The sequence below is a fragment of the Camellia sinensis genome, chromosome 1, assembly GCF_055761805.1.
Source record: "Camellia sinensis isolate YWXY chromosome 1, ASM5576180v1, whole genome shotgun sequence".
NCBI lineage: Eukaryota > Viridiplantae > Streptophyta > Magnoliopsida > Ericales > Theaceae > Camellia > Camellia sinensis.
The window spans coordinates 9,311,307-9,337,489 of record NC_138961.1 but is presented as its reverse complement, the minus strand read 5'-3'; the positions used below and the strand labels follow the sequence as shown (position 1 = coordinate 9,337,489).

At 36.7% G+C, this 26,183-nt stretch overlaps 1 protein-coding gene and 1 long non-coding RNA gene across 3 annotated transcripts; both read right to left on the bottom strand.

Moving 5' to 3' along the window:
• Positions 1-449: 449 nt before the first annotated feature.
• On the bottom strand, positions 450-26,183 carry LOC145791447 (uncharacterized). 2 transcript variants are annotated; one of them, XR_014331149.1, is made up of 4 exons: positions 25,980-26,183; positions 23,997-24,234; positions 23,772-23,913; positions 450-802 (listed from the first exon to the last, which is right to left on the bottom strand). It is a non-coding gene; the product is annotated as an uncharacterized LOC145791447 (long non-coding RNA). The 2 variants fall into 2 exon arrangements; XR_014331148.1 differs by lacking the exon at positions 450-802 and having other exon boundaries at positions 23,556-23,913.
• Positions 14,555-17,377, bottom strand: LOC114256524 (uncharacterized). The gene is made up of 4 exons (XM_028196193.2): positions 16,472-17,377; positions 15,549-16,361; positions 15,333-15,451; positions 14,555-15,239 (listed from the first exon to the last, which is right to left on the bottom strand). The coding sequence occupies exons 1-3, from the start codon at positions 17,196-17,198 to the stop codon at positions 15,348-15,350; spliced, it is 1,644 nt and encodes a 547-aa protein (XP_028051994.2). The 5' UTR covers positions 17,199-17,377; the 3' UTR covers positions 14,555-15,239; positions 15,333-15,347.

The window sequence follows — 26,183 nt, the reverse complement described above, 5'->3', positions numbered from 1 at the left end:
TCAGTAATATAATACACACATTTAGCAAGCAAATAGTTTACTCATTGTTACTTTTATCAACTAAAGACTTTAGTTGCCAAAAGCCTCTTAATTTTCATTTCATTAGTTTTTACCACTAAACATTTTAGTCGCCAAAGGATGCCGTGTTCTTCGTAACTAAAATATTTAGTCAACAATAGTTTCTTCTCTCATTCTAATTTATTTTAGCTACTAACTGTTTGGTCGCAAAAAATCATTTGGTTCTTTTTTGCTACTAAATTATTACGTAGCAAAACATTTGCTTCCATATTTAGCTACCAACATATTTAGTCGCCAAATACTATATTAATTTATTTATTTTTTTAATTTCTGAATCACCCGTATCCATTATTAGTGCAACCTATACCCTGTATAAACAATATAATCCATCAATACTAAATATATATCAATCATTCGACAACGTGCACACATTTCACTTCCAACCATCCAAAAAATTCATATTGAACATCTAATTCTAAATGTAATACAAATTCTATACGAACCAAGTATAATACAACATCAATAATTTAATTCCATACATAACAAAGGGTTAACCAAATTTAATATCCAAAAGAAAATTTGTACCACACCAAAAATTTAATCTGTACTGCCCCTAAAACTAATTTGTACCACGTCCAAGCTAATTTGTACCAGGTCAAATTTTAGATATTTAGCACACCAAAAAGTAATTTCTACGAACCATTATATATAAGGACGGAGGTATAAAAACACCCTTTCGTACTTTTCAAAAAAGTCATATCCACATTTCTATGTCAAAAACCATCTGCAAAAATAAAATTAATCATTAGTATTGATTAAATATTGTCCAATTTAAAATTATTAAAAAAACATATAAAACTCGAACTTAAATAATCTTTTCAAATTAATTATTAGTTTTGCATACTCGACTATATAAACCAAACCAAGTCTTAAGTCCCATCAAATGGGATCGACTACATGAATCCTTCTCCACGCGGCCCTATCAAAGGCCATTTCGTTACTCAAATTAAGTAGATCCATATCTTTATTTACAACGCTATCCAACGTTAATCTAGGCCTACCATGTCCCCTAATACTCTCATCTACGTTATAGCATTGCATCTCTTCACTACTGCCTCTATTAGTCTCCGTTGAATGTGACCAAACCATCTCAATCAATTATCTTTCAACTTATCTTCTATCAGTGCTACTCTTACCTATTCCCGAATATACATTCCTAATTCTATCTTGTCTAGTCTGGCCACACATCCACCTGAGCATCCTCATCTCAGCCACACTCATCCTATCTACATGTTATTTCTTGGTTGCCCAACACTCCGTCCCATGCAACATCACTGGTCTAATAGTCATTCTATAGAATTTACCTTTTAGTCTAGTAGATATTCGTTTGTCACACAGTACCCTAGATGCACTTCTCCACTTACACCATCCCTCCTTAATCCTATGGGCCACATTCGCATCAATCTCCCCTACTGTTGTGATGATCGACCCTAAATAACGAAAATATTCGCTCTTAGACAATTCTTGGTTCTCAAATTTCACTTTTCCTCTGCTTTCATTGTTACTGTTACTAAATTTACACTCCATGTACTTTGCCTTAGTTCTGCTTATCAGGAATCCTTTATATTCAAGAGTTTTTCTCCAAATCTCTAACTTTGTGTTAACTCCTCTACTCTCATCCACTAGCACAATATCGTATGCAAAAAGCATACACCATAGCACGTCATTCTGAATATTTCTCGTCAACTCATCCATAACTAAAGCAAAAAGATAAAGACTTAAGGTAGATCCTTGGTGTAACCTTATAGTGATAGGAAATTCATTTGTCTCTCCAACAGGCAATCTAATAATGGTCACCACCTATTCTATAGCGATTTCGGTTTTGACCCGTTACTTGTTTTTTCGGACTCCGGTTTGTGTGGTTTTGAAAGGTGATTCATATCTTGTTTCTCTTATCTTCTCTCTATTTTTGATTATCGGGTTGTAGTTATGTTTAGCACAAGTTGGTTGCTTGTTTTTCCAAACCTTGTTGCCCAGATTTTTGTTCCTTCGCTCGAGCGGCCTATGTAAATTTTGGTAATCCGCTCGAGCGACCTTCCTTGCGCTCGAGAGGGATTTGCAAACTCTCAATACCTTGCACGTCTGCAAAAGTACTGGAGGGGTGTTTTTCATGCTCGAGCGACGTTTCCTATGCTCGAGTGGGTGGGCGCTCGAACGTCCTTTCTTGAGCTCGAGCGGTTGGTCTGTCGTCTGTAAGATACTAGAGGTGTGCATTCTGCGCTCGAGCGAAACAACTTATTCTGTCTGACACTCGAGCGTCAACTTTGCTGCTCAAGCAGACTCTGCGTATATCAGATCACGAAAATGACTTTTTACATCACTTTTTTAAATCTATTTCCTTCAAAACCCTAGAACCAAGAGCCTCTCTCTAAACTTACCTTCTCTCTACATTTCCATCTAGATCTAATGATCTCTCTACCCTACTTCCTTTGAGAAAAAGGTAGAGCTTCTCAAGACCTTCATTTTGATTCGAACAAACTTGGGTTTCAGTGTCTTTGGAGTTTCAACCTGGTTTTGCTCGTCTTCTCTTCTTGAGGTAGGGATTTTCTACACTTCAATATGGTTTTAACTTAGTTATTTTGTCATTGTGTAACAATGGTGGGATTTGAAGGAAATATGAGCAAACCTAGGGTTTGGGTACAAAATGGAAAGTGGGTTTTTGGTAAATGAGAATAAAATGATTGTGAGATTTGAAAATGATATTGTATGGTGTCAAAATTGTTAATTTTGGTACTTGGTCGATGTTTGGGAAAAGAGAGAGTTTGCCCTAAAATTGTTGTGATATTTATATAAATGAAATTGGTGTCGTAAATATGAAATTAGACAAGTATTGAAATAGATGATGAAATTGAGTAGGTGATACGTCTCATATTCGGAAGTTTTGAATAAATTATGTCTGGAGATTGTATATCTGTATTGGGCTATCAATAGATGATAGCTATGATTGTTGTAGAAATTACATGAAGATTAGGCAAATTAAAACTAATCTATGGTTGGTTATCATTGAATATGATCATGTTGTAAATCCATTGTATATGTATGATTATTTGGGAGGAGAAAGGGAATGTATTCCATGTGTGATTATGTGTTTAAAAACATTATATATGTATAATTATTTGGAAGGAGAAAGGAGATGGACTCCATTATAATTAAGTTAACTAGAGTATCTTGGGTGAAAGCCCTGAAATTTATACATAGGTGCCGATCCCGCGGACAAAATTTTCATAAAATGGCAGATTGAAGTGTTTGTGAGTTAATCATGTATTATTGAAATATAATGGAATTGACTCGTGTATTGAAATAAATTGAAGGGAAGTGAAATGAAATATGGACTTGGTGTTCTATGACTATATAAAAAGAGAATATTTTATCCCTAGCATTGTATATGCACATTGCGGTTATATCTTTGTTAAACCTCATATACTGTTTTAGATTATTCCTGCTGGGTTATGGCTCACTCTATTTGGGAAAAACATTTTTAGGTAATTCTTAAGATATTGATTGGATCTACGGGTTTCTGGAAGTCCTATTAGAAGAGCACTCGATCACTGCTGTTTTTAATTGGAACTCTAGCAACGCCGCGGGACGATCATCATCTAGGACGGAAATTCATATGTGTTTATATGATTACGTGCTTATATGGAGTGATTTACTGTTGTCCATCGTATTAGGACGCGAGTGAGTTAGCTTTAGCACATTTGTGAATGTGCTAATTTCTTTTGTTACCTTTATTAGGATGTCAGAATGTGATGGTGGTAGGCGTGGGAGGCCTAGAAGGCACGAGGTGCCCATACCAGATGATATTCCGATACAGGAGGAGGGAGTTGGTTAGGCCAATGTGGCCGAACCAGTTGGTCAACAGGCCATGGGCGCCTTAGCCCGTGAAATGGCCAGAGCCTTGCTAGAATCTATGGACATTCTCAGAGCTGATAATCAAGTCCAAGCCCGGGTAGTTGAGGCAGGGCCATCTTTTCTGAAGAGAGAGTTCTTCCGGTTGAATCCGGATAAGTTTTTGGGTGATCCCAAAGAGCCGCTGAAAGCAGATGAGTGACTAGAGTAGATGGTGAAGACTTTTGAGATGATCGGCATCGAAGATGGAGGTTTGAGAGCGACCTTGGCGTCCTTCTAGTTGAAAGGAGACGCGGGTCAGTGGTGGAAGTATGTGTGAGGACGCATTGGGGGAACTTGAAAGGCCTTCGTCGACGCCTTCTAGGAGAAGTTTTTGCCTCCCATATTTAGGGAGAAGTTGAGGGACCAGTTTTCCAAGCTGGTGCAGTTGAACACACTAGTGACTGAGTTTGAAGCCACATTCACTAACCTCTCTAAGTTTGCACCTGAGTTGGTGGCGACTGAGGAGCGCCGTTGTTTGGAGTTTGAGAAACGGTTGAGGATTAGGCTCATGTTCAGAGTGGCCAGATTCATGATTAGAGACTGAGCGCCTTGTGGAGGCAACGGCCCATCTTGAGACCATTATGCAGGCTGAGGAGGAAAGGATGAGGGGCTCCAGAAGGAGTTGGGATTGTCAGAGGAGCGGTAAGAGGCAAATGGGTTCTAATCCTCAACAGTCCTAGGGAGCATAGTCGAGGTCTACCTTTCTAGAGCCGAGTTCGGGTTCTGTGAGGGGTGGTCAGGGAGACATCACTTGTTTCAAATGTGGTCAGTTGGGCCACAAGTCTCTAACTTGCCTGTAGAGAGGAAGGTAGCGAGCAGCTTCGTCTTCGACTTGTTCTCAGGACTAGAGTCAAGGGAGAGGGCAGCCGCTCACATGTTATCAGTGTGGGCATACAGGCCACCTGAAGAGATTTTGCCCACAATTGGGTGGCACACCTGGGTGCGTCTGATTTGAGACAAACACAAAGCCACTAGCCAGCACAGTCAGCGCAAGCCTCGAGAGCCAATCAGGGAGCCTCTTCGACTCAGTCAGTGCATCAGACTTATGCTCCGAGGGGTGAGCAGGTTGAGTAGAGACTTATGGGGCATGTGTATGCTGTCATGGCGCCAGACCTTATACTTGCTCCTTCTGTAGTGAGAGATACCTTCTTATTTTGCAATTCGATTGCTAATGTGTTGATTGATACAGGTGCATCCCATTCTTTTATTTCATCTACATTTGCATCGGTTTTGGGGTTAGAGTTAGCACAATTAGCATCTCTTATTTGTGTAGAGTCAACAACGGTGATATTTGCTTTGAAGATTTGGAGGTACTATTTGTATAGTTAGAAATTCGAGGTATTTTCTGATCATAAGAGTCTGAAGTATCTGTTCACTCAGAAATATTTGAATTTGAGGCAGAGAAGGTGAATGGAGTTCATAGAAGACTATGACTTTGAATTGCATTATCATCCTGAGAAGGCCAATGTAGTAACCGATGCCTTGAGTAGAAAATTCGGTAACAATGCGGCTTTTATTGCCATCTGGGAGTGGGAAATGTTGGGTGTTCTTGAGGAGTTTGACTTGCAATTTAGCGAGTCCATTGAATCCGCGGCTTTGTTTACGGTAGTCGCCTAACCTACACTTGTGAATCGAGTGATGGAGACACAGAAGGGTGACCTTGAAGTAGAATCCCTCCGAGAGAAGATTTCCAGTGGGAAAGTAGAAAGAGGCTTGACTGTATATCCCGACCATAGTGTGAGATACCGAGACCGTTTATTTGTGTCGGAGTCTTGCCGAGAGGAAGTACTCCGAGAGTTTCACCATTCGCGCATTGCGGTGCATCCGGGAGGCACAAACATATATCACAACCTTAGTCGCCAGTTTTGGTAGAGGGGTATGAAGAAGGATGTAGCCGTGTTTGTATTGAAATGTCTTACTTGTCAATAAGTGAAGGCCAAGCATCAGAGGCCAGCGGGTTTGTTGCAACCCTTGCCTATAGCCGAGTGGAAGTAGGAGCATGTCACGATGGATTTTGTTGTGGGCCTTCCGAGAACTCAACAAGGTAGTGATGCCATTTGGGTGGTAGTTGACCGGTTAACCAAGTCAGCACACTTTATAGCTATGCGTGTAAGCGATTCGGTGGACTATCTAACCGACTTGTACATTACGGACATAGTGAGGTTACACAGAGTCCCTGTAATGATTGTTTCAGATAGAGATCCACATTTTACAGCTCATTTTTGGCAGAGCTTGTAGACTGCCTTGGGCACTAGATTGACCTTTAGTACTGCGTATCACCCAAAATTGACGGGCAGTCTGAGTGTACTATTCAGATCCTTGAGAATATGCTTCGAGGTTATATCCTTGATTTTAAGGGGTCGTGGGAGAGACACTTGCCCTTAGTAGAGTTTGCCCATAACAGCTTTCAATCAAGTATTGGCATGGCACCGTTTGAGGCCTTGTATGGCCGACCATATAGATCTCCAGGGTGTTGGGTCGAGGTAGGTGTTGCACATTTGTTGGACCTAGAGTTAGTTCGGGAAGCAATGGAGAAGGTGGCACTTATACGTAAGAGGTTTGTCACGGCTCAGAGTCGCCAAAAAAGTTATGCCAACCGCAGGAGGAAAACCTTGTCTTTTGAGGTGGGAGATCATGTCTTTTTTAAAATATCACCTAGTTTGATAAAGTTTGGGAAGAGTGGGAAGTTATCCCCTCGGTTTACTGGCCCTTTTGAGATCCTTGAGCGGATTGGAGAGGTTGCTTACCGTTTAGCGTTACCACAACTTTTTAAGGTTCATAACGTGTTTCATATTAGTATGCTTCGGAAATATGAGCCAGATCCATCGCACGTGTTGGTTTGGATCGACTTGGAGGTAGATGAAGATGACTCGTATAATGAGAGACCAATGAGGGTCTTGGATAGGCGGGAGCAAGTTTTACGAGGCAAGACAATCCCTTTGGTTAAAGTATTGTGGAAACATCACGGAGTTGAGGAAACAACTTGGGAACGTGAATTAGAAGTCTGAAAAAAATATCTGAACTTATTTGTTGATGTTTAATTTTATATTGAGATTTTCATTATGCAAATAAAATGTAAAGACATTATATATGTTTCAATATGAGAACATTGTATATGTTAAAGATGTTTTGAAAACACAGGCTAAGTATGACATTATATATGTTATGGACATTTTGGAAACATGGATTTTATATAAACATTACACATGTTTTGAGAACATGGAATATTGACGATGTTGCATTATTTTTGAAAACTCAAATTTTGATTAAAAATTGTAAATGTTTTGGGAAATTGTAAATTTCATTTTAAATTGGGACTTGTGTATCGAGTCGATATGAAAGGATGACCAAAGAGTGGGTCATGGTGTTGAATTTGTTAAATTAAAGTTGTTGTGAATGGTTTATTAATGATGTTGAACTTGATTTGAAATTTCAGAGACAAAATTCTTTAAGGGAGGAGGTTATAGAGATTCCGGTTTTGACCCGTTATTGTTTTTCCGGACTTGGGTTTGTGTGGTTTCGAATGGTGATTCATATCTTGTTTCCCTTATTTTCCCTCTATTTTTTGTTATCGAGTTATAGTTGTGTGTTTGTAACAAGTTGGTTGCTTGTTTTTCCAAACCTTGTTGCCTAGATTTTTGTTCCTCCGCTCGAGAAGTCTTTCTTGCGCTAGAGCGGGCTATGTAAATTTTGGTCCTCCGCTCGAGCGGCTTTCCTTGTGCTCGAGCGGGATTTGCAAACTCTCAGTACCTTGCACGTCTGCAAAAGTACTGAAGGAGTGTTTTTCACGCTCGAGCAGCATTTCCTACGCTTGAGCAAGTGGGTGCTCGAGCGTCCTTTCTTGAGCTTGAGCGGTTGGTTTGTCGTCTACAAAAGTACTGGAGATGTGTATTCTGTGCTCGAGCGGGTCACTTCTTGCGCTCGAGCAGAACAACTTATTGTGTCTAACGCTCGAGCGTCAATTTCTCCGCTCGAGCAGACTATGCATATATCAGATCGCGAAAATGACTTTTTACATCACTTTTTCAGATCTATTTCCTTCAAAACCCTAGAACCAAGAGCCTCTCTCTAAACTTACTTTCTCTCTGCATTTCCATCTAGATCTAGTGATCTCTCCACCCTACTTCCTTTGAGAAAAATGTAAAGCTTCTCAAGACCTTCATTTTGATCCGAACAAACTTAGGTTTCGCTGTTTTTGGAGTTTCAACCTTGCTTTGCTCGTCTTCTCTTCTTGAGGTAGGGATTTTCTACACTTTAATATGGTTTTTAACTTAATTATTTTGTCGTTGTGTAACAATGGTGGGATTTGGCAGAAATGTGAGCAAACCTAGGATTTGGATATAAAATGGAAAGAGGGTTTTTGGTAAATGAGAAGAAAATAATTGTGGGATTTGAAAATGATGTTGTATGGTGTTAAAATTGTTGATTTTGGTACTTGGTCAATGTTTGGGAAAAGAGACAGTTTGCCCTAAAATTGTTATGATATTTATTTTGTATAAATAAATGAAATTAGTGTTGTAAACATGAAATTGGACAAGTATTGAAATAGACTATGAAATTGAATAGGTGATACGTCTCATATTTGAAAGTTTTGAATAAATTATTTGTCTTGAAATTGTATATCTGTATTGGGCTATCGGTGGATGATAGTTATGATTGTTGTAGAAATTATATGAAGATTATGTGAATTAAAACTAATCTATGTTTGGTTATCATTGAATATGATCATGTTCTAAATACATTGTATATGTATGATTATTTGGGAGGAGAAAGGAAATGTACTCCATGTGTGATTATGTGTTTAAAAACATTGTATATGTATAATTATTTGGGAGGATAAAAAAAATGGACTCCACTGTTTGGGAGAAGAAGGAGATGGACTTCATTATAATTAAGTTGGCCGGAGTGTCTTGGGTTAAAGTCCCAAAATTTATACATGGGTCACTACAAAAAAAGGGAGTATAAAACACGAAACCTTTTCCGACGGCGTGTTCACCGTCGCAAAAAATGATCTTTTGCGACGGCAGATTAAACCGTCGCAAATAAAGAGCTTTCATGACGGCAGTTGTACCGTTAGTAATAAACCTGCACGAGAAGTGTGATAAATATAGAAGTATTCGCGACGGCGTTTTTTACCGTCGCAAAAAAGAAATTTTTTGAGACGGCAGAAGTTTGCTGTCGCAAATAGTGGACAATTTGCGACGGCAAATGTCCGTCGCAAAAAAACCATTATCAAAATGGCGTCGGTTTATCTATATTTATTTATCATTTGCGACGGTGTAAAATGTACCGTCACAAAAAGTAATAAAAAAAATTTTCCCCGCTCTCCCCATTGTTTGGCGCTCGATCATTTGGATCAAAATCCCTAAATCTTTGAAATAGATTTTTTCCCCCCAAAACCCCCAAACAAGCGATGAACAGCGAACGGCAAACGGCTCTCTCTGGACGAGCGACGAACGGCAAGCAGGCTCAATCGCTGTCGACGACGGCTAGCGGTGGGGCGATGGTGTGGCGACGGCTTTCTCACTCAGCGTATGCTCTCTCTCTCTGTATATATATATATGTATGTATTAGTTGTTCAAAAATATATATATATATATATATATATATATACATGAATATATATGATTAGTGTAAATTTACTGTAAAATATATTAGTTTAAAATTATTTAAATAGTCGTAGTTGGTTATTATGTAGTAATTTATTGATCCTAACAATTATTTTTAATTAATAAACTTTTTAGTATATTTTTAAATAAATGCGATAAAATAGAAATATTACAATTATTGAATTGATTTATTTGTTTCAGACATAAATTTTGTAAAATAAATTATTAAAATGATTAAAATATAACTTAGGATGGACTCACGAGACCAAATATGATTGTTAGGTTTGAGAGACAAATTCAACCCATAAAAATTAATAATAATAAATAATTAAACAAACATTTAAAGAATTGGGTTCCTCAGTATTCTTCATTAGCTTAAGAACTATGATAGCTTAGGAGTGGACTGTGGAAGCTATGAATTGTAATTTACCTCAACTTCTCCACTGAATTTTATTTTCTTGGAAAGTCACGAATTAAGAAATGAGCGAGATATATATAAAAAAAAAAAAAAATCAGTTTTTGTAATTAGGCTATTTGGAACATGCTTATGAGTCACATGATTGAATCTTAAGGACAAAGATAAAGACCATAATTATGTTCTATAGTCCTGTTTATAAAAATTGGAGAGACACAAATTAATAATTCAATATAAATCTTTAAGGGTCGGATCAATAGTGCAGGCCATTTCATGGGTTTTATATGTAACAATTATTTAGTACATGAAGGAGAGAACTGTAAACATCCAATCAGTATCATGTAATTAAAAAAAAGAAAATTCTATATGAAAAGGAAATTCTAACCCCAAAAGATTGTAAAGACTTGAAAATAGTATCTAAAATCTTAAATTAGAGTCTTTCAAGGAATTATTGGAGATTTATTCGGTCATTAATTTTAGAAGTTTCTGGGATTGATCAAAACTCAAGATATGTATATAGATTTCAATACTTAACATAGAGCTTATCTAATAATATCTAGTTAGTATGTTTGTTAGTGTCCCTATAATTATTAAATTTTAAAATTAATAATTTGTGATTACAATATCATTTTAAGTTTGAAAAGTTCCCTTAAATAAATTTTGAATTTATAATGAAAGTATGTTAATATGAATCTTTGAGAGTCTTTGACTATGAAATGAAAATCTTCATTCTATCTAATGCAATGAATATAATCTTAATTCCTATATTATGTCTAGTCAATGTGTTTGTTGGTAATTTTTTTTACCGTTCCTAACATTATTTAATATAAAATTAATAATTTACAATCACAATATTTCATTTTAAATTTGAAAACTTTTCTTCAAAAATCTTCATTCTATCTAATGTAATGAATATAATCTTAATTCCTATATTATGTCTAGTCAATGTGTTTGTTGGTAATTTTTTTTTACCATTCCTAACATTATTTAATATAAAATTAATAATTTACAATAACAATATTTCATTTTAAATTTGAAAACTTTTCTTCAAATTGTGTTTGAATCGTGAATTTGGAAATCAAAAATGAAAAATTGAGGGAAATGTGAATTATTGTTAATTAATGGTACAAACTCTTCTCATTTGTCAAGTGTGGTGCGTAAAAAATACTATGAAAAATATCAACTATTGATATTATGAAATACTTCTTATGTTTTAAAATAATAGGTCTTTAATTTTGTTATATCATTATATATATATATATATATATATATATATATATTGTATATTATTACTTTTATGTGGAAATCTTTGTTAAAATTTGTTTACAATAACACCATGTATATCACATGCACACTGAATAATTTTTCTTCATGGAGGTTTATTATTCAAATCAACAAACTTAAAATTGATTGATACGTCCAACATGGTATATTAGTCAATAATATACATGTGATACTCAAGTTAATGATTGATTTAAGTACACTTATTAACATATTTTAAAGGGAGCACTTAAAGGGAGAGCACTTAAAGTCAGGGTAGTGGTCTTTTTGGTCATATCTATATTCTCCTCGTGAAGACAACAAGGACCAAAGTTTAATAATTAAAAATAGTAGCAATTTCAATTACAAATATTGCTAAAATTAGAGAACCAAGTGTTTGCCTACAGGACTCTAGTATGATAGAATAACATGGTGCTTGCACTATGTTTTGAACTAAGTGTCGTTTTTTTTAGAACTAAGTGTCTTATTCATGTCAAAACTTGTCGTATGTTTTAGAACTAAGTGTCTTACTCAAAATTTTTTTAAACTTAAGGAGTCTAAATGAATATGATCTTCATATTCCGTCTCAAATCAATTCATTTTAGATCCTTAAAATTTAATGGATAGCTATATTCATTGCTATGGAATGGAAGTGTACTACTTGTTTTGAGAGATGAGGGTGTAATTATTTTTGTCTGAATTTTTTTTTTCCTAGCTCTTAAAGCCTATGATGTTCTGTGCACCTCTTAATGTTCTAGACATGTCGAATTAGTGATGGAATACTTGGTGTTTTGCAACATTTTTATGTCTCACATGTTGTTGTATAAGTATTTCATTTTTTTATGTTCTCCCATCAAATTGGTAAATAACTAACTGGGATAAGATCACCTACCTATTTGAGAGAAATTGGATGGATGTGTATCATGGTACATGAATACGTAGGTATTATATTTAGAGTTACTTTGATGAGATATTTTTGTTGATGTGTACAGATGATCCCAATGCATCTAAACCCCAGCTCGGTCTAAATGCAGAGACTGCAAAGTATTTCAAACTTCTTCAAGATGCACAAAGTGAATTGTATCCGGGTTGTCAGAAGTTCACATCATTGTCATTCATTGTTCGACTTCTACATTTGAAGGTGCTTAATTAGTGGACAGACAAGTCTGTTGACATGTTGCTTGAGTTATTGAATGAGGCGTTCCTGTTGGGTGTGAAACTCCCGGACTTATATTATAAAGCTCAAAAGGTTACAACAGATTTGGGCTTCACGTATGAGACATGGGATGCATGGTCCAACAGTTGCATGTTGTTTCGAAACGAGGACGCCAATCTTGATAAATGTGTCATATGCAACAGTTCTAGATGGAAATCAAATGGTGATAGTGGTTCAAATGGTCGTAATAAAGGTGGCAAACGAATAGCTGCAAAACAGATTAGGCATTTTCCTTTAAAGCTAAGGTTGCAAAGTTTTGTATGTCATCCAAGACGGCCAAGTTAATGAGATGGCATGCAGAGAAACGAACTGATGATGGTGTCTTTAGGCATCCTGCTGACTCCCTTGCATGGAAAGATTTTGACCGTCGGAATATTGACTTTAATAATGATTGCCGAAGTGTAAGGCTTGGCTTAGCATCTGATGGTTTTAACCCATTCAGGACGATGAACATAGTTCATAGCACTTGGTCTGTTGTGCTCATTCTATACAACTTGCCGCCATGGATGTGCATGAAGCAACCATTTCTAATTTTATCCGTGCTTATTGACGACCCGAAAGGACCTGGTGACAAGATTGATGCGCATATGCAACCGTTGATTGAGGAGTTTAAAGAACTATGGAATGAGGGTGCGTCAACATTTGATGCATCAACAAATCAAATGTTTCAAATGCATGCAGCTTTACTGTAGACAATTAGTGATTTTCCTGCATACGCAAACTTGTCAGGATGGAGCACTAAAGGCGAATATGCATGTCCTTGTTGCAATAAGGAAACTACATCGTGTTGGTTGAAGCATAGTAGGAAACAATCATACTTGAGGCATCGCAAATTTTTACCTAGTGGCCACAAATTTCGGAAGGATAAAGTATCATTTGATGGTAGTCGGGAAGTCAGACTCAAACCAAAATTGTTGTCTAAAACTGAGATGCTGCTACAATTAGAATCTGAGGGTATTTTAACCCAATACAACAGGGATGACCTTAAGGAGAGGCATAGGAGACAAGTAGAGAAGGAGAAAGCTGGACATCGCACCCATAGCTGGAAGAAAAATAGTATCTTTTATGAACTGCCATATTGGGAGCACAATCTAATAAGACAACCTCGATGTGATGCATATAGAAAAGAATGTTTGTGACAATGTGTTGTGGACAATATTAGGGTTGCAGGAAAATCGAAAGATGGTGTTAATGCTCGGCGTGATTTACAAGATATGAATATTAGAAAACCCCTACATTTGCAGTTAAGAGGGTCGAATAAAGCTTATTTACCACCAGCACAATTCACGATGACCAAGGATGAGAAAGATTTGTTCTTGAAAGTGTTGAAGGAAAATAGTTCCCGACGGGTATTCATCCAATATATCACGTTGTGTGTGCTCATATGATAGAAGTATTGGGGGTCTTAAGAGCCACGATAGTCATATTCTGAAGCAACTTATTCCATTGGCTATTCGAAGATCGTTACCGAAGAATGTAATTGAACCTATGATTGAATTGAGCAATTTTTTTAGACAATTGTGTTCCAAAGTGAATCGTGCGACGGATTTGCAATATATTCAAGATTGTATCGTTGTAACACTGTCATCTAGAGAAAATATTTCCTTCGACTTTTTTTGATATAATAGAGCACTTGCCTATACATCTAGCTGATAAAGCATTATTGGGTGGAGAGATTCAGTTTCGATGGATGTATCCAATTGAGAGGTATCTTTTTACTTTGAAGCAATACGTGCGTAATAGAGCTCATCCTGAAGAATCAATTGCTAAAGGATTTCTTATGGAAGAATGCATGAATTTTTGTGCACAATATCTCAATGATGTGGAAACCAAATCTAGTCAACCCGTGAGGAACTATAGTGGTGATGATAATCTAGGTCATGCTATTGGTGAAAACACAAGTTATTATCTTGATAATACTTCTTGGGTACAAGCTCATCGGTACATCTCAGTGTTTTTAAAGGCTCAAGGCGCACTAAGGCGCTGAAGGTCTCTCGGGGCCTAGGCGCAAGGCGAGTCGCGGGCTTTATTGAAGTAAGACGCACAGTCTTAATAAAAAATAGAAAAATTAACATAGACTAATCATTCATAGTACTAAGAATTTTTTTAAAAATAAAAAGTAATCAAGTTTCAAGACACAATATAGAATAATTCTCAAAGCCATGAAAGTGCATATTACATAACATTTCAAACATCCAAAAACATAAACATAAACACTAAACATCCAAAACATTAATATCCAACAAATACTAATATATCTTAACACTTAAAAACATCAACATCAAAAGAAAGGGTAGGTTAGGTCGGTCGGTCAATCATCATCCTCAACATCAATGGCAAGCAAACTATCATCTTCTTCTCCATCAATTGATTTGTATCCCTCAACATCTTCCTCCTCTGTGTCATCTGAGCCTGCTTCCTCTTCATTTATTAATTGAAGTGGAGTTAATCTTGATGATTTAGCTATCCTCGGTTGTGCCTTTGAGCGTGAACTTGTTGCTCTACTTGCATGGCTACTTTCTTCTACTCCAGAAGCTCTAGCAACAGTGGCCCACGTCAAGCCATCATCATCATCAAACACAGGCTCATTATCTTCATCTGATTCTCCATCCATCCTCCCAAGCAACCACTCATTGCTTTCATCAATATTTTGCAAAGTTATGGGATCAAGAGTGTTGCGCATGTCATACCTAAATCTCAATGTTTTATTGTATTTGGCATACACTAAATCATTGAGACGTTCCAATCTATTTCTTTTCTTGCTATGAAGCTGCAAGTATTAAAAAGTTATTAAATTCTATATAATGAGAATAAAAAATATTTGAATTGAACAAAAAAATTAGTTAGAATATTAAATACTCACATGTTCGAATGCACTTCAATTTCGTTCACAACCCGATGAACTGGATGTTAGGCTAAGGACTTTTATGGCAAAAGTTTGCAAGTTTGGAGTATAAGAACCATATGATGCCCACCAATCAGCTGCGATAATCCACTAGTTAGAAATAACTGTTACCAAGTATTGAGTTTTACTAAAAGTATTACTAAAAATAAACTCTATGAGTCTATAATATATTACCTGGTGCTCTTGTATTTCTTTGCCTAATCGCAACAGACTTGCCAAAAAGACTCTCAACTTTCATATAAATACTCATGTCATTAGTGATCAAATCTTGAACATTGACATCCGGGACCAACCTTTGCATGCATTCATAAAACCCATTCATCACTTCATGATCTCTTTGCATCTCTAACGCTTTTGGGTAAAAGAATTTTGGGTTAAGAAAATGCGCAGCTGCATGTAAAGGCCGATGCAATTGGACATCCCATCTTTTGTCGATAATTTCGAAGATTTCATTATACTTCTCTTCTTTATGATTAAATAAACTTGCAATGCATTCTTTTGCCCTATCCATTGCCTCATAAATGTATCCCATGGGAGGTTTCTTCTCGGTATCAGCCAATCTAAGCACTTTGACAAGAGGACCCGAGACCTTAACGGCAAACACAACAGTATTCCAAAATAAAGGCATCAACAAAGTTTGTGCCATTCTTTTACCTTGTGGCTCCTTTGCCCATTTGCTTAAGGTCCAGTCTTCGAAGGTCACCATCTTTCTCAAATTGTTTTTTTGTTGATACATTCTAGACAAAGTCAAAAAGGTGGTTGCAAATCTAGTTTTTGCAGGCTTGATCAAATTCTTCAAATTTATATAGCGTCTCATCATGTTTAGCAACGTAGGCCGATTGCAAATGTAGCCATGTACTGCAATACCCCTTTCAAATGTCTTTTTCAGTCTAGGTATCTTGAAAATGTCTTCTAACATTAAGTCCAAACAATGAGTAGCACATGGTGTCAAATACAAGTGTTCATACTTAGCTTCCAAAAACCTCCCTATAATGTAACAATAACGAAGAATTATTATTTTCAAGTTTTTAAATTTTCAATACAAAACAAACTATGAGTAAACAATTTTGATGTAAGAAATGAGAAAATATTCTTACCCGCCAACACATTAGCTGCAACACTATCAGTGATAACTTGCACCACATTCTCTTTTCCAACTTTCTCCACAAACTTGTCTAGTAATTCAAATAGTTTTTGCCCATCCTTTGAATAGCTAGAAGCATCAACCGACTCAACAAACATGGTTCCTCTTAGACAATTAACTAAAAAGTTAATCAATGTCCTTCCTCTCTTATCAGTCCAACCATCAGCCATTATGGAACACCCGTATTTTGCACAATCCTCTTTATGATACTTCATCAAATCTTCAGTATGTTTCGCTTCTTTTTTGAGTTGGGTAACCCGCACTTCATGGTAAGTCAGTGGCTTCATACAAGGACCATATTGGCCAATGGCTTCAATCATTCGTCCAAAACTCTCATAATTTACTGCATTAAAAGGGATACCAGCATCATACATCCACCTTGCAAATCTTTGCAGTGCCCGAGCTCTCCTTTCTTTTTTGTAAGGGTCATTTGCATCAATTTTGGTTTGTTTCCCTTTTGCTTGGTCTCTTCGATTTTTCACCACTGATTCAGGATTGGGTGTGAAGTAAACATCCATAGGCCCTTTTTTCTTTGGCATTTTTGATTTGGATTTGGATTTGGATGAACCTTGGCTACTACTTGTTAACTTGCGGTGTTGATTGACATTGATCTCAACGACATCATCATCTTCATCTTCATCTTCCATGTCCATGTCATCGAAATCAGGCAACATGTTCATTTCTTCTTTTTGTGTCTTTTTTTTTTTACATGAACTCTCTAATCTCTTCTCTTACATGAGAAGGACACTTCAGGCAAGCAGTGACATTCCTATAACCTCCCGCAAGGTGTTGTTTCACCCGATAAACACCTCCATTTGATACTTTACCACAAAAATTACACTCGAACTTGTTTAAATTATTCTCCTCTACCAAATGGACATATTGCCACGCCGGATTTTTTCTATTACTTTCCGATGATGTCATTTTCTACACAACAAATTTAATAAATGAAAAATAATTTCAATGTAATGTAAGTGTGATTAATTGTGTAATGTAATGGAAAATTAATTAATACAATGTAATGCAATTGTGTAATGCATAGTGTATTAATTAATTGTGTAATATAATGGAAAATTAATTACTATAATGAAGACTGATCAAAGCAGATGTGTAATACAATGAAGACTAATACAATTAATTAATTAATTGTGTAATGTAATGGAAAATTAAAATTAATTAATGTAATGTAATGGAAAATTAATTAATTAATACAATGGAAAATTGATGGAAAATATTTATTTTGTATTTTTTTTGTATTTATTTTAAAAAATATTTATTTTGTTAAAATATTTAATTGACAAAGGCATAAATATTTTGTATTTATTTATTTATTTTAACAGAGACTCCAAGGCATAAATAATTGAGCAAAAAAAAAAAACAAAGGGCAGAGCAGAAGAGACGACACAGTCCAAGTTGAAGAAGAGAGAAGAAGGAGAGAGGAAGGAGAAAAATAAAAATAAAATGAAGACAACACAGTCCAAACGATCGAAGTCGAAGAAGGCAGAAGGGGAGAGAGAGAGTGTAGCGCACCTGAAAGTTGAAGTCGAAGTCGAAGTCGAAGCCGAAGAAGGAACCTAGTCCAAGTCGAAGTCGAATCTAAGTCGAGAGATGGAGAGCCAAAGAGACGACACAGATTTAGGGCTTCGTTTCAGTCGTATGGGGTTTGTAGTGTATATAAGTTGTAATCCTCTGTAGTTAGAGCCATTCCGAACACACACCACAGCCGTTAGATCAAAGATTAGGGTGTAAACATCAGTCGTGCCTAGGCGCGAGCCTTGCGCCTCTCTCGCCTGCTTCCAGTCGCGCCTAAGGCGCGCAACTTATTCAACGCGCCTCGCTGCGCCTTGCGCCTAGGCGCGCTTTTGAAAACACTGGTACATCTTATTCAATACAAGCGCGGTTCAACCATTCATAAAACTCACTCACTCAATATTTTGTTATGTTTTATTGAATTTTGAATCAACCATTCATAAAGTAGGTTATGTCACTCACTCACTCAATATTTTGTTATGTTTTATTGAATTTTGAATCAACCATTCATAAAGTAAGTTATGTCACTCACTCACTCAATATTTTATTATGTTTTATTGAATTTTGAACCAAATTTTTTGTATTGATAAATTTTCAATCTACACAGCAAACACCTTGAAGTACTTAAGCTCAAAATTCCTCGTGTCGACGATCATCAGCTTCGGCGTGAACATTTTGAAACTTTTCACATTTGGTTCAAGGAACATGTATGTATTTAAGTCTACAGATTCTAGTTACTTAAGTCGAACTACATTTTAAATTTTATATTTTTGTTTTAAATAGGTCCAAACTTTGCGAAGCACTACTGATATCATACTTTCTGAAGAGATTATTCTATTGGCAAATAGTCCTCATAACCTGGCAAAGAGGTTCAACGGGTATATAATGAATGGGTTTCGGTATCAAGTAAAGGCCATGGATGATCGTCGAGCCACACAAAATTGTGGTGTAGCTTTGAAGGCAAATACCATAAGTTACACTAGTCGGAAAGACAAGAATCCTCGTGTGGGGTTTGTGTACTATTATGGACAATTGACAGATATTGTTGAGATTCGATATTCCAATGAGAAGAAACATGTGTTGTTTAAGTGTGATTGGATTGATAACATTCACGGAAAGAAAGAAGATGCCTTCAATTTCACGTTGGTGAACTTCAATCATTTGTTGTACCGAGATGATCGAATTACCAATGAACCTTTCATCTTGGCGTCCCAAGCAGAGCAAGTTTGGTATGTTGCAAACCCGTTACAACAAGACTGGCAAATGGTGGTGAAGATGTCTCAAAGAGATTTATTTGATATGAGTTTGATTGATCCACAAATCGAGCCATATATGAGCCAACAATTGGAAGAAAATATAATGCTTCGTGATGAAGAAGTTGGTTGGGTGAGAGAAGCCGCAGAAGGGGAAACAGTTGATATTCAAATACACTGATATTCAATCAACATCAGTAATTCAATTAAAGCCAAAGTTGTAGTTAATCATCAGTTTCTTAATTTACTGTCTTTGTAATTGTATTTGTTCAATTAATGTCATATTATAGTTGATGACAAACCATTGTCTATATTTCTAATGTCAATTAATGTTATATTGCTTGTAGATTATTATGGGAAGGAAGAGGAAGCCTGATCATCCCCAGCGTATGATGTCCGATGTGGTACATAACAGGACATCAGTAGCACCACCATCAGAGGAGGCATCACATCGGCCACCATCAGAGAGGCCATTAGTGCCACCACCATCTGACCAGCCATCGCAGCGACCACTATTACTGGCACCACCATTAGAGGAGGCATCCCAGCGACCACCATCAGGGGGCCATTAGTACCACCGCATCGACCACCATCAGTGGCACCACAGCAGCTATCATCCCGACTAGAGTCATCAGTTTATGAGCCATCCACATGTATATAAATTTGCTTTGATTTGTATGAAAATTATTTAAATATACATTTATTTATTCTCATTATATATAACTTGTTTATTCTCATTGAATTTTGCAGATCCTTCGAATTCTTCACAGCCCACCTCAGGTATAAGAATTCGATTTGTATTGACATTATTTAAATTTGCATTTGTTTATTATCATTGCATATTGTTTATTGTTATTATATCTCGCAGGTCATGTTAGTTCTTCATCAACCTCGACAAGGCGTGGTAGAAGATGTGCCAAGGTCATTAGGGAGTGGGGTACTGGTACAAAGTTGGACGTACAATTTGATGAAAATTACTGTCTAATAGGGGATAACTGTCCAATAAGGGATAACGTGTCTAAGTTAACTACTCAACTTGGCATTATTGTGCGGAATGGTAACATTGTTCCTCTTACTTTTCTTGACTGGAACAATGTGCCTAATGATATTCTTGATGCTATCTGGAATGATGTGAAGGTAAAAGTATATTTTTGTCCAAAAAATTCAAATTTCAAAATTGTGTAATTATTATTTAAGCTTTGAAATTGTGTTTTATAGGACAATTTGAATATATGTCCAGAGGAGTATAAGCCAATTCACATGAAAACCTGCAACAACATATGGAAGGATCACAAGAATAAGATAAAGACCAAGTATTTCAAGCCTAGAAGTTGTGATCCTAATCTGAAGGATGATGTTCCTTTACACATTGTGCCAAGCTAGTGGGAAAAACTTGTGGAGTATTGGCGTACTTTCGATGCTGAGGTATACAAATAAGTTATATGTATGATATTTAAACATACAAATCATATTTATATACTTATATTTGTTGAACCTGTTATAGAAAATTGCAACTAGGAACGCTAAAAATCGGCGAGCTCACGACATAGCTCATACCACAGGGCGTACTACTTTTGCTCAGATACGGCATAAGGTTTAAATTTTATTGTTTTATTTTTGTATACAAATAAACATTGTATATTTGTAAATTATTTGGATTCTAATTTTCGTATTTCTAAAAAAATCTAGATGACCAATAAGGGGAAGTCTACTGATAAGATGAATGTTTGGCTTATGACACGTAGAGCAGATGCCCCTGAGGTTATCCAGACCTTGGTAGTTTCCAAACACCTAACATTGTATTTAAAGTTTATTTTTTTATTTTTTTGTGTATCAACCATCTTAATTTCACATATGCTTGTATGTCTTATTCAATACATGATGAGTTTAATCATCAACTCTCCATGCTACCTGAGGATTATCAGACTTTGGAGGCTAGGAATGCCATTTTCCATGAGTTGATAGGTCATGACGGACATGGATATTGTCGCATATATGGGAGAACTGTGCCTTGGAGAGTGGTGTATAAAGACGGGACAGGGTCATCATAGTCAACACCCCAGCCATTGACTATTGTTCAGATCACCCAGTAGGTTCGTGCAGAGCTAAGGGATGAGTTGAGGGAGGAGATGCGAGCAGAGTTCTCTACACATTTACAGCAGATGAGAGCTGAGATGATGGCCTTTGTGTCACAGGGGGCGAGTGTGGATCCCAACAGACATGTTTGATATAAATTAAATTGTTTGATAGTTAAATTTTCACACAACATATATGTACATATGTATAATAAAATTCGAATATGATTAATACATTATGTATTGACTATCATAGGTTCCTGATGCATCAAGTAGCCACCGAGCATTTAGGGAATCTACAGGAGATTAGAATCCATTCACGCCACCACCAGAAGATCAGGTATAAAATGTATCTTTGCATTCTAAGCTAAGACTAACCATAAATTAACTGTACACAACAAAAAAGGATCGAGGCTAGGCACGAAACTTGGCACACATGACCGTCTAGGCATGAGAGACTTGTGGGAGAAGACGGGATTCCAATCGGGTTCCCGGTTTGGGAGTTAAAGTCGGATTTCACTCCAGGCAAACTAGTTCCTTAAGAAACTTGAATTGGAGGTGTTGACGCCCCAAAATCAGCAAACGGCGTCGGTTTAGCACGAAACTTGGCACACACGACCGTAGACTTGTGGGAGAAGACGGGACTCCAATTGGGTTCCCGGTTTGAGAGTTAGAGCCAGGTTTCACTCTAGGCAAAACTAGTTTCTTAGGAAATTTGAATTGGAGGTGTTGACGCCTCAAAATCACGAAACGGCGTCGGTTTAGCACGAAACTTTGGCACACACAACCGTCTAGGCACGAGAGACTTGTGGAAGAAGACGAGACTCCAATCGGGTTTCCGGTTTGGGAGTTAGAGCCGGATTTCACTCTAGGCAAACTAGTTCCTTAAGAAACTTGAATTGGCCGGATTTCACTCTAGGCAAACTAGTTCCTTAAGAAACTTGAATTGGAAGTGTTGATGCCCCAAAATCACCAAACGGCGTCGGTTTAACACGAAACTTGGCACACACAACCGCCTAGGCACGAGAGGCTTGTGGGAGAAGACGAGACTCCAATCGGGTTCCTAATTTGGGAGTTAGAGCTGGATTTCACTCTAAGCAAACTAATTCCTTAAGAAAAACTTGAATTGGAGATGTTGAGGACCCAAAATCACCAAACGGCGTCGGTTTAGGACGAAACTTGGCACACACGACCGTCTAGGCACGAGAGACTTATGGGAGAAGACGGGACTCTAATCGGGTTCCCAGTTTGGGAGTTAGAGCCGAATTTCACTCTAGACAAACTAGTTTCGGTTTGGGATTTACAGTCGTATTTCGATCTAGGCAAACTAGTTTCTTAGGAAATTTGAATTGGAGATGTTGACGCCACAAAATCACCAAACGGTGTCGGTTTAGCACGAAACTTGGCACACACGACCGTCTAGGCATGAGAGACCTGTGGGAGAAGACGGGACTCCAATCGGGTTCTCGATTTGGGAGTTAGAGCCAGATTTCCGTCTAGCCAAATTATTTACTTAATTATCTTTGTAATTATATAGTAGTTAATTTTTTATGTTTTTTTGTAATTAAAATATTAAAACAAAATTATATTGTCATTAATTATTTTTATTTTTTGTTTTCAGATATTTCCTGAGTAGCAGTTTGCTTTTGTAGAATACAGGGGTTTGAAGATTGCGATTTACTTTTGTTTTTGTTACCCACAGAAGAATCATGAGGGAAACTTTTGTTTTGATTTACGTTATTTTGAATTGTGAATAACATTATATATTTAAACATTGTGTATGGATTATGCAATATTATGTAGTGGATTAATTTTGCTAATGTGTTGTAATGAATGAATGCAAGGAAATTTTTATTATGGATGAATTGTTATTTTTATACTGAAATTTTTATATTATTATGTAATTATTGGTTTCTTTTTCAATTATTTGTCATTTAATACAGGTAATTTTCATATTTCTAATAATTTTATTGCAATTTTTTTTTTAGACGGCAGCACATTACCGTCGCAAATAACATTGGTAGAATTGAGGTAACTCCTTTTGCGACAATAACCTTAGCCGTCACAAATACTCTTTTAGCGACAGGCATCGTGCTGTCTCAAATATTTTTTTGGCGACGGCAGATATCCCGTCGAAAAAAATTCTTTAGAGACGGCTTTTTTACCGTCGCAAATAACATCATTCCTAGTTTCTTTTTTTTGTTGTGGTACAGATTTATATATTTCTTAAAGCAATGGAAATTCTTCACTACCAATGAATGCAACTGCTTTTAAACTAAGATCTTCACTTTTTCTCACTCAATTCAAATTACTACCTTCTTTTTTGGCTAATAAAGCTTGAAACTTTTGAAAATAAGAGACAGACCAAAGAGTGCTGACTTGAATGAACACATACCTGTTATCAGAACACATCCACACAAATCAAGGGCTCTAAGATCGGGGGATCCATATGCTAAACTCATTACCCCCACATCACCAACATTCTCACACCATCCCAGATTCAAGGACTGCAACTGACGACAGTTGTGTCCAATAGTCTGCACATGATAGCTTAGTAAAGTGAGAAAATAAAACTCTACCGATCGTAAATGAGTAATAACAAGCTCTAACTCTTTCTTACCTTCAACGCCTTGTCAGATGCAGTTTTCACACATCCACAAAGATTTAAGTACTTCAATTTTCTGCAAACAGAGCCAAATATGAAAGACCCATATCGCTGAAGGCAGTACACCCACTGATGTTAAGTTTTATAAGATTTGGACACCCATGAGCCAAAGCAAACAGAGAGCGATCATTAAGCTTGAAGCCCTTGCTGAGGTCCAAGAGATAGAACCAAGTTGTTCATGTTGTTCTTGCACCTAAAGAAAAACTTTGACTGTTAGTGAGAGATCATCTAGCGGACACAGGATAATGTCAGATAAGACATAGTTATCAAGTAACATGGAAAAACAAAAAAAAACAAAAAATGGTGCATGAAACAGTAGACATACTCACGAACTACCTAAAATTAAACAAAACAACCTTTTGTTTGATCCTATATATTATGTCTTATTGTTCATATTGGACTATCAATTTCTCGCTATTGAAGTGGATGTACCTCCAGTGCTCTGTGAACTGAATCTAAACACCAATCTAGAGCATGTATTGGATGTTGTCCAATACGCTGGAGACAGATAGAGATAGACAGGTTTCTCCGCAAAAGGAAGACATATAATGATCATTCTCATCATTTTATAAGCCAAATCATGCAAAACACTCAAACAATGGACTAATTGTTAAGAAGTATTAATGTCAAGAGACCAGTGTTTGCACCATCCTCACAGAAAAACAAAATGGATGCTAAATTACACTGTCGAGGACAATAATAATTGTGAAAGAGCCACGTGAACATATTTTTATTCAAATTCAAGACAGTTACTGGGGAATTTACAATTCAAAATGACATAACCATTATAGACCGTTGATTTTGGATATACGTTGCAACCTTGTGGATTTCCATTACAACCATTTAATGAAGAGGAACCAAATCCTAACCAGTAACATAAGAAAAAAGTTATGCACATGTTTTATTTTTAACAACATCATCAACAACCAAAAACTTAAAATCTATCATGTCCAGCGTAGTTGATTGCAAAGAATAAAGATAACACAAAACATAACACAATTTACAATTATACCCAGAGAATATATTCTCATCTTGATAAAGGCAATCAGAATAACAAGTAAACCAAGGAACACACCAAGACCAAATCAAACAAAACAAATAAATGGAATATGATGCTTGGCCCACAGAAAAGTTACTAAATCACAATTGCATAGACACAAACAATTTTTTGCAGCACTGACATCATACTTAGTGGCAGCATTGACATCAACATTGTTGTATCCAACAGCCATGTTACTGAAAGCCTTTCCACCTTCTCTGCTCGATGCAGAGAACAATGTCATGGGTGGCTACTATTTTTTGCAACTGATATATAACATTCCCTCAAATATTAGTCTTTCAAACTGAAATTGGATGCATTCTATTGTTTAACATGAGTATGATTTTGGGCCTCATTCAACTTTTACTATCAAAATTCTATTGTTTAACATGTGAGCATTGTCCAGTTTCGTTTGAACATGTCGTCAAACACGTGGCGAGCAAAAGGGGCCGAAGACAACAACAAATACAAGTATGTACGAATTTCATTTGAACATTTTTTCAGGCACATGGTGAGCAAGAGGGTGAAAAACAACAACAATTACAAGCATAGACCAAACAACAGTCATACATACACTGCCATCACAAAAACACACACACACACACACACACACACACACACACACACACAATAAATTTCATGAACTAGAGTGAAAAATAAAAATCTTCATTTTGGCAAAAAACAAACCCTAAGAAATGACATGTTCCTTCAATCATTTTATAGAAACCCATTTCAATCATTGGTTCATTGATTTCACATAAATCAAAACCCTACGCCATAAAAAAACAAACCATAGATGTAGAGTGAAATGTGGAAATAGAGAAAGAGAGAGAAAGAAACAGAGCCGAGAGGGAGAGAGATAGAGAGAGGAAGAGAAATAGAGAGAGGACGATGAAAACCTCAATGTCAAAGCGATGCAATGCGAGGAGCTAGGAGGCGAGCGACGACGGTGACGGTGGCGGTGGCGGTGGCGGTGGCGGTGGCGGTGTGCGACGGTGGAAGATCGATGGTGAACGATGGTGGAAGATCGACGGTGAGCGATGGGGGGTAAAGTGACGGTGAGTCGGTCCATGAGAGAGAGGGAGAGCAAGAGTCAAGAGACT